The following is a 9,772-nucleotide window of genomic DNA, read 5'->3' on the forward strand; positions in this document are numbered from 1 at the left end:
GGAGATGACCTCGGCTTCTCCGAGATTACCTCGGCTTAACTACCAGGGCACGTGGCACTTCGGCTGACATGTCGGCGTCACCATGCCACGTGTTGGTATTCAAAAAATATGTCCCCACAAGTCCCTTTCATCTTCTGTGTGCAGTGCCACCCCTCTCCCATCAAACATCTCTTTCAAACTCGAGTAACTTTTATATGAAGATAAAATTGGGTTCAATGTTTTCTGTTGTGCGAGTTCTGACTTAAACAGAGTTTATTTTAAGAGGTTGGGATAAATTTTTAAGTTATAGTCTCTTTGTTCGGAACGACTAACAGGACACCCTGATGATCTCTGCAAGGGGCGCTGCCTTGGACCTGCGAGGGGATAGGGAGGATTTTTCTGTAACAAAAAAATAAATAAATAAAAAATAAAAAATTAGGAGATTTAGCTCATTATAAGTTAAAAGTTAATAATTAAAAAGTAAAAGTAAAAGTATTCCTTTCTTAATTTTTAAATAATCAATTTTTTTTAAAGTTATTTTTATCTAAAAAACTGTAAGTAGAAGCTGCACCAAACAGTCTAACACAAATTCTCAAATTAAAATAAGCTATAATCACCCTTATAATCCATACCAAACACTAGGGATGTAAGAAACATCGAAAAAATTGATCAAACCGATTGAACCGGACCAAATCGGCTATGTTTGGTTTGTTTTTTAACAAAAATCAGCCCGTGCAGTTTTTAAATTTGATTTTTTTGAGTTTTCGGTTCGGTATCGGTTTAAGTACCTTGTGCACCGATCCAAACCGAAACCGACCGCTTCAATATATATTGTATTTATAATATATATATATATATATATAATCTAATGATATAAAGATATTAATAAGTATAATAAATTATTAATCTTAATTAATTAACCTTATCATCTTTATAACTTAATTTTGTAAACTCTTATTATGTGGATGTTTGAGAAGTGGCTATTTTAGAGGCTTTTTGGCTATTTTAGTATGTTATTTTAGTTTTTGTGTTTTGAAAGATGTGATGAATTTTTATTTGAGTTGTTGTATTGAAAAATATATTGAAATGATGTTTAAAGTTAAAATGACAACTTTATCTCTGACCTTACATTTTTCAAAATTAATCTAAAGGGGCAAAATCGTCATTTCAGCCTCAAAGACTAGGCTGTCACAATTTTGTGCCTACACACTGTCATGACAGTGTAGGGCTGCCCACTGCTGTTGACTTTGTTTTTTTTTTTTTTTTTAATAATATAAATCATTGATTTAGAATTTTTGAAGTTTTTTAGGTTTTTTTAGTCTTTGAGGCTATTTTAGCCTCAAAAGTGGATTCCCAAACAACCCTTATATATAATTTTAACTCTAACTCACTATTCTTGAAACCTTAGTATTTTCAAAAAAAAAATTATTTTTATTTTTGTTAATTTAAGAATTGAAAAGTATGTATTAAATGGGTGGATTGAATATGTTTGAAATAGTAGATAAATAACCAATTTAATATTTTTATATAGATTAATGATTATATTTAAAAGTGGCTCAAGTTTAAAAAATCTTAAACCAATTAAATCACACCAAACTGAACCATTTTAATCGGTTTCGGTTCAGTGCGGTTTGATGAGAGAAGTGTTGTTTAAATTGGGTAATTGAAACAAAATATATAAATTCATGCTTTATTAAATTAACTAAAAGAACATCAAATAAAATCATACTTGATAAATTACATCATAGAGTATAAACATAAAACAAGACTAATATAAGAACATATTTAATCTGAATATGAAAATAAGAAATCAAACCAAATTCTGCGTGATACCATAGTGTCCTTAAAACAGATTAGCCACCTCACCGTGAGTGCTAGAAGAACGTTGACTTCTGTCTCCCAGGATAAGATGGTTTTAAACTGGCTAACTCAAAAGCACCTTCTGTTAGCTTTAGTGAACCGACAATGGCAGCACTTTTTCATAGTAAGAAATTTCTAGCAAACTGACTAAAGAATGGAAGAAACAATTTCTATGTTTGAGACTTGATAGAAGGGTCTCAATTTTTACATGTATAGGGGAGAGAGGAGAAGCCTTCAGCCTTTATGGCTGGTCACTAATGCACCATTAACCTCTGCAATAAAGACAAGAGTTACAAATTTCATTAATGCACTATTAAACTCTGCAATAAAGGCAGAAGGTACAAACCTCATTAATTATTTCATAAAGCTAATTTTATGGGGCAATTTCTTATTTAATTCTCAATGATTTTTGGCTATTCATTGCAAAGTATCTAGACCCACTTGGACTCAATACAATAAATGGTTGGGACCCACTTTAATATTTAATTAAAGTCTCCAAAAATCTATTTTTTCCAACGAGAAATGGTCTGTATCGTTGTTCAAAATAATAAAATCGATATTATCGATTTGATATAATTTTTTACCTAAATACCGACGGTATCAAACCGATTACATCCCTACCAAACGCCCTTAATATATACCATATGATATTTTTTTATTATTATAATTAATTTTAATAGTAAAATTGACTATACGTTAGATATTTAAAAAATAATAAAAAAATATATACGTTCGGGATTGATAAAAAATATTACCCCATGAGTATGCTATTAACATTCAAAAAATTGTCATCAAAAGCTCGTCTTCAAATTATATCTGGTTTGGCAGGTAACACTTTTAATTTAAAAATTAAAAAATTATTAAAAAAATTAAATAATTTATAATTTATATTAAAAAATTAAATATTCGTTTTCCTCTCAATTTTTTATATATCTTTTTTAAAAAATTAAAAAATTATTTCAACTATATTAATTTTTTTATCTCATATTTTAATTAAATTATTAAAATACTTTTCTTATTTTCTTGATACAGCTTGCTTGTTTTCATTTTTCAAAAAATATTTTTTAAAAAATTTTACTTTCTTATTTTTCGTATTTTTTTGATTTTATTGAATTTTTTTAATATTTTAAGTAATTTTTTTTTACTTTTTAGACACACCTAACATAAATATATCTAAAAAATAAAAAATTATAAAAAAATATTTTAAAAATTTATTAAATATCAAAAATATAAAAAAATACAAGAATTCAGTACATTTTTTATATTTTTATGTATTTATTAATTTTTTAAAATATTTTTTTACAAATTTTTTACTTTTTAGATACATTTAAGTAAGGTACATCTAAAAAAATAAAAAAAATATTTAAAATTTTAAAAATATTCACTAAAAATAAAAAAAAATACGAAAATAAAAAAATTCAATTTTTAAAAAATTTAATCTAAAAAATCCAAACCACAGACTGATTAATTTTTTTTTCTTTCATATGTGCATTAAAAATTCTGGCTGGCTCACTTCCCTCTATTTCCCTCTACCTTCTCTTCCCTCCCTCCCAGGTTTGATCTCTCTCTCTCTCTCTCTCTAAAACTCTCACACACTCTCTCCTGTTCATCCTCTGCTGCATTTCCATGTCCATTTATAGTCTATTTTTTCCATGACATGTCACATTACTGTTTTATCACTACATTATTATTTTTGCAAAGTTTAGCACTTGATCTCTTCAAGATTCGAATTCTCTCAGATCTGATATTTCGAGATTTGAAACACCAAATATCTCTAGAGTTGTGGAATTTGATTGAGCTGATTCAGTGTTTAGATCGATGCGCTAGGGTTTATTTGAAATGGATGGGCGGTTGAAGAAGCATCATCATCATCATCATCATCATCGGGAAGTGAGTCCGGAGAGAGCGAAAGTCTGGACGGAGAGGTCACCCAAGTATCAGCAAACTCGGAAAGTGCCTGTGGTTTACTATCTCTGTAAAAATCGACAACTCGAACATCCTCATTTCATCGAACTCACTCTCTCATCACCCGATGGCCTTTACTTGAGAGGTATAACAATATATATATATATATATATATGTCAATTCAAACAATTTCTTGGTCAATCTGATACTAATATTCAGATTTTGAAAATGAAGATGTGATTGCTAAGCTTAATGTGCTTAGAGGCAGAGGCATGGCTTCAATGTACTCATGGTCTTGCAAAAGGTTGATTCTTCATTTGTTTTTTATTATTATTATTTTTCAGTTTATTTATTTATTTATTATTTATTATTATTTTATTATGTTTGTGTGTTTTGGGTGCAGAAGTTATAAGAATGGGTTTGTGTGGCATGATCTGGGCGAAGATGACTTAATTTTTCCTGCTCATGGAAGTGAATACGTTCTCAAGGGTTCTGAGCTCTTTGAAGAGTGTAATTCAGGTGAGCAAATGAAACTTGGTCCATAGTAGAGCTTCTGATCTTGTAAAAATTTAAGAGAAAGTTCAAATATGCTTTTGGGAAACTTTTCGATGCTTTTGGGAAAGATTTAAGGGAAAATTTCAATTGAGTGTAAATTTTCAAATAATTACAAATAAGTTGTAAACTTTATGAATATTAATAATTAAAATCATAAATTTTTTCATGAATATGTAATAGCTTTCTAAAGTTACCACTGGATGGGAATTTTCCCAAAATTAAATGGATACTAAAAAAAAAAAAAAAACCTTTAGAAACTACTTACAAACTTAGTGGAATTTTTATGGATTTGTTTCAACAGATTTCTATCACATAAAAAACTAATTCTAAAAATGTTTAGGAAATTATTTGAGGAATTTCAATAAGCATATTGAAAGTTCTCGGTAACTGTTTGACAATCTTTGAAAACCCTTTTGGAAACTTTTTGTTAAAAATGAGATTTAAAAAATTTAATAAACTGAATAACTCAAAAAGTATAGAATTAGAGGTTTACTCAATAGTAGTATCTTAAGGAAAATTTAATTTAACTTGTCACTTGCCATATTAGCATTCAAGACAAGAAAGATTTATGTTATTAACTTAAGGGTTTGGCTTCTCTCATGTTGTGATCTCAACTTGAGAGAGTGTTGGGGCATAGTGGGTCTATTTTGGAACCCATTTTGGTGATTAATTGAGTGGTTCTTAGTTACCAATTGCTTTAGAAATTTAGAGCATGTATATATGTCTCCACGTATATGTATTAACTTAATTATATGTCCATGTATCACACACAAGACCACAATTTGTGACATCAATGAGCTCTTTAATTTCTTAGGAAAGGCGGGGAAAATAACATAAAATTGAAGGTTATACCAATTACGCAGGTTGTACCTATTAGCTTAGTTCGGTTTTTTCTTTTATGAAAGTAGTAGAAGGGGAGGGAGGACGTGGTTGGCTTTGCAAAACTGATTTTCAAAGATTTCTCTGCCACTGTGCCATACATCACTGTAGACACCTGGAGAATTTCGGCCAGGCTAGCCAGGAACTTGAAAAAAAGAGAGTTTTTCCCCTCTCTAATATCTTCATTCTGTGTTGATGAAAAAAAAAAAACCGTTTTATCGTTTTTCAATTCTGGAGTTGTTGGGATGTTTGAATGTGTGCAATCTGAAAACAAGCCAACACACTTCTGTTGGAAAGGAATTTCATATTGCTGTTTATATTCTTCTCCTTCATTTTCTCAGCAAGCAAAGAAAGGTTAGCTAATTTACTACAAAAATAGCTAAAGGCTTGAAAATTTTGTTTTGTTTTGTTTTATTTTAGGTCGATTTAGTCCTGCTGCAAATATAAAATTGCAGAATCCAAAACAATTACCAGAGCCAGCATCTTCGAGGAGTCATGATGATTCTTCGTCTTCTTCAAGCATGAATGGGAGAGAGACAAAGAATTCTCAAGAAGATGACCTTTCTCCTCCAGTTCAACATCCTGGTTCTTCTGGCATGTCTCCAGTTTCTAGGGATGGGAAAACATCACCTTGGAATGGTTGTCTAAGCTTGACAGAGTACAAGGTTTACAAGAGTGATGGTTTGGCTGATGCTTCCACTCAGACCGAGGAAAATATAAGCAGAACTAATACAGCTCGAGAGACTTGCACAAGGGGTGTTTCAACAGATGATAGGTCATTAGAACCTCATAGCAATGAGTCTTTCCAAAATCGGGTTCCTGATGTGAAAGAAACTTCTGATATTTCTAGGGATTTAATTTCCCCACCTCCATCTTCATCCGGTGCTTCTTCGTCAGGTGGGAAGACAGCGACCTTAGAATCTCTGATCAGAGCTGATGCTCGTAAGATCAACAGCTTTAGGATACTTGAGGAGGAGGAATTTCGAATGCCATCTAGTACAAAGGTCAAGGCTTCAAGCATGCTGATGCAACTGATCTCCTGTGGGTCAATTTCAGTGAAAGATCACAGCTTTGGCCTTGTCCCTACCTACAGGCCAAGGTTTTCACATTCGAAATTTCCCTCCCCCTTGTTCTCGACATCTTTGATGTTGGGAGAGCTTGATTGTTTGACAGAGAACCCAAGGCTCATGGGTCTGAGGTTGGAGGATAAGGAATACTTCAGTGGGAGCTTTGTCGAGACAAATATGCTTAGGGAAGAAGGAGATGGCTTTAGTGCTCTAAAACGTTCATCTTCCTACAATGCTGACAGGTTAGTAGATTTCAACACTTCACCTAGCATTATGAGTTGTTCTTTACTCCCTGAATTGTGCATCTCTGTCTATTTGGTTGTGTCAATCTTTTAATTATGAATTTTATTAGGGCATATGCAAATGTTGAATGAAAAACGTTTTTTTATTTGAACAACATCAGATGATCAATTGTATCCCCTTGAAAAAAAAAATTGCGATGGATGTAAGGAGGCAATAGGAAATTTTAGTTCTTACTATATGAGGTTATAACCATAATTTATTGTGGAATCTTGTTAAGAACTTCTAAATGATCCCTTATCAACAAGAGAGCCATGAACATTAATTACAGTGGATGATTTCTTGGAATGAAATCCTCTGGCTTTATATATGCAACGAATTCAACTTATTCAAATGCCCTGGACGACAAATTGCTGGGATGTTATAACTGCAATACACCAAAATGGATCTCTACTAAATTCTTGCATCCAGGCATTAAGTTTCCATTAAAGTTTTAGTGGCGCTATGTTTGTACTTAGATATTTACTACATAGTGAAATATTATGTTGATGAATGGTTTGATCAAGTGAGAAATTGATTCGTTCTTTTATTTTTTGATAAGTAAAAAATTGATTCATTCTTGAAAACTATGTATTTGCAATTGTTGCTCCTCACTCTCCTCCAAAATGAAAGTTGGCAATTAATTGGCAATGCAGAAGTAGTAAGCAATTGGATTCAGCAGCAGACAAAGAGGACACAACATCGGTGCTTTCAAAGTGCATCCCATGTTCAACCAAGGCTTCACTGATCAAGCAGCCAAGAAGTGAATCAATGAGATCCCCAGTTTCTGAGGGACCAAGGATCTCCTCTGATAGAGTTGACAGCTCACGAACCATATCAAATGGGAGCAGCAGAAGAATCACAGAACCTTCTCCGAAACATTCAAAAAAACTAGAGTCCTTTAGAGAGGAGAAGGAAACGGTGATCAAAATAGAAGAAAGTTAAGTTTTGACTCCTCCCCATTTCACAATAGACTCTGAACCAGGTTCTAAATATTGGCCATTACGGAGAAACATTTTAGACTTTCAATATCGTTATTCATTAAAATATCAGTCTATACTATTTGATATATGACCGTATTGCCAATACTGATATATATCTTGATACCATTATTTAAAACCATGATATGGAATTTTCCTAATCAAGTTGGTTGAGATTTTTGTTTGATTTCCACTTTAACAGGCTTGCTTCAGGAGCTCGGGTTATAATCCAGTCCACGGCACCTTGTGACACTAATGGTGACTCGTAGAAAGCATTTTGGAGCTTGACCAAAAGGATTATCATTCCTGCAACTATTTGGAATTTTTTTTTTTTTTGAATTCCCAAGTAACGTGAGTAGATAAATAGTTTGGCTTTGTAAATTTGAAATTTGAGAAGAGGAGAGAGAGAGAGAGAGAGAGAGAGAGAGAGAGAGAGAGAGAGAGAGAGAAGGAGCAAACTAGCCACTGGCCTTTTGAGTCTGTTTAATACAGCTTTTCTTAGATGGGGAATATGTTGTACTATTTTTTTGCTTACTGTAGTTGCAATATATTAGCCTTTATGCAGAGAGTATTGATTCCATCAGTACAGTTCTGAATTGTTGATATATGTCACAACTGCTAGAGAGAACCAATGGTCCCCAGGTTTTATTTTAGAGGTTGAGCCAGTTGTAGTCTGGCTGGTGCATGATGTTGACAAGATGTAGCATTCACGGAACAATTAGAATGAAAAAATTGTTGAATTTCATTTGATGATAATGGTGGGTTTGGTTGGAAATAATCTTATTTTTTTACATCTATCTTTTCTTAGGTAGACATTATAGTGGGGACATGGGATTCCTTGCCCAGCTGAAAAGTAGAGGGAGCGAGGTTATGAGCTTTTTATGGTTGACAAAGCAAAAAGGTTTTAAGTTTGAGGTCAAAGGCTAAAATAAAACAGCATACTCAAGTCAGTTGGCCATTCTGTTTGTTTCACAGGAAAACAAAAAGGAAATATTCAGAAACTTGTGCAATGTGGGGGGGTTTATTTGATTATTTATCACACCTTTGACTCATGATGGTCATCCCCATCCCAACAAATAAAGTCAAATAATGCTCTCCATCATGGGTAGGTAGAGTGTGTTTGCGAAAAGCAAATAATAATTGATGAAATGCAAAATCAATTGGTATCTCTTGATCACTGCTACACCCTACATGATTGCCTAATTTGCCCTCTTATAGTGCACATTTTAAAGTTTTTCCTTAGATAAATTAAGTCACCATATATAATGATCATATTATTTTTTTTAATTTATTATTGTAATGATTTAAGAAGTATATTGGGGGATTTGGGCCGTGTTTGGTTGGGGGATTTGGAGAGGGATTTGAAAAGGGAAAGGGAAAAGGTGTGTGAAATTATGTGAAATATAGGCATGATTTATTCATATTTTACCTATCTTTTCCATTTCTCTTTTCAAATTTCTTCTCAAATCTCTCAACCAAACACAGTATAAAGGATGAGAATTTTCTGAGATGCAATTATACTGTGTTTGTAATTATTTTTAGTCACATGCACTGATTTGTAATATAATGATGACAAAATCATATGATAAATTGCATATAGTAATTATAAAATCATTGTTTAATATATATATAATTTACATTAACCTCTCTTAAACCTCATAATTGTAAGAAAATAGGTTTTACAGTTAAAAAATAATAATTAAAAAAACAAACAAACAAACAAAATTAATTTTAACCTAATTATATTGATTATTTTAAAATTTTAGTTCACATTTAACACTAAATTTGCTTTTCAGTTTGAAATGAAAGTAGAGTTTGAAAGTTTGAAATAAAGTGAATAGAGAAGTGGGCTACCAAAAAGTTTCCACTCTCTCAACTCTCACTCAACTCTCTGTATAGAACACAGCTTTGAGAGACTGAGAAAAGGAGAGAGAGAGAGAGAGAGAGTTTAGGGACAATAATAAGAGTAATGTTTGAGGGCCCGAAATTCGTGGGTCGAATTTGGCTCAAAACCCAAAACGACGTCGTTTTGGGTTTTGATTTTTTTTTTTTTTTTTTTTTTCTTTTCTTCCGCTATTTTCTTCTTCTTCGTCTTCTTCGCAGAGACAGAGAGGGAGAGGGAGAGAAAGAGAAGAGAGAAAGAGAGAGAGAGGGAAGACAGGTCGCCGGTCGCCGATCGCGTCGCCGCGCCTCCGTCGCCGATCGCCGCCTCTGCTCGTCGCCGTGCCTCCGCCTCCGTCGCCGATCGCCGCCTCTGCTCGTCGCCGC

General features: G+C 32.8%; 1 protein-coding gene across 5 annotated transcripts; it reads left to right on the top strand.

The window, feature by feature from the left end:
* Positions 1-3,281: 3,281 nt before the first annotated feature.
* LOC114322365 (protein SOSEKI 3) lies at positions 3,282-8,082 on the top strand. 5 transcript variants are annotated; one of them, XM_082899200.1, is made up of 7 exons: positions 3,282-3,393; positions 3,654-3,889; positions 3,979-4,048; positions 4,148-4,263; positions 5,599-6,487; positions 7,181-7,464; positions 7,707-8,082. In XM_082899200.1, the coding sequence occupies exons 2-7, from the start codon at positions 3,679-3,681 to the stop codon at positions 7,730-7,732; spliced, it is 1,596 nt and encodes a 531-aa protein (XP_082755326.1). In that variant the 5' UTR covers positions 3,282-3,393; positions 3,654-3,678; the 3' UTR covers positions 7,733-8,082. The 5 variants fall into 5 exon arrangements, with proteins under 5 accessions (XP_082755326.1, XP_082755324.1, XP_082755328.1 ...); XM_082899198.1 differs by having other exon boundaries at positions 4,151-4,263; positions 7,181-7,463; positions 7,705-7,925; XM_082899202.1 differs by lacking the exon at positions 3,282-3,393 and having other exon boundaries at positions 3,465-3,889; positions 7,181-7,509.
* Positions 8,083-9,772: the final 1,690 nt, after the last annotated feature.

The sequence above is a fragment of the Camellia sinensis genome, chromosome 12 (assembly GCF_055761805.1).
Source record: "Camellia sinensis isolate YWXY chromosome 12, ASM5576180v1, whole genome shotgun sequence".
Classification (NCBI taxonomy): Eukaryota; Viridiplantae; Streptophyta; class Magnoliopsida; order Ericales; family Theaceae; genus Camellia; species Camellia sinensis.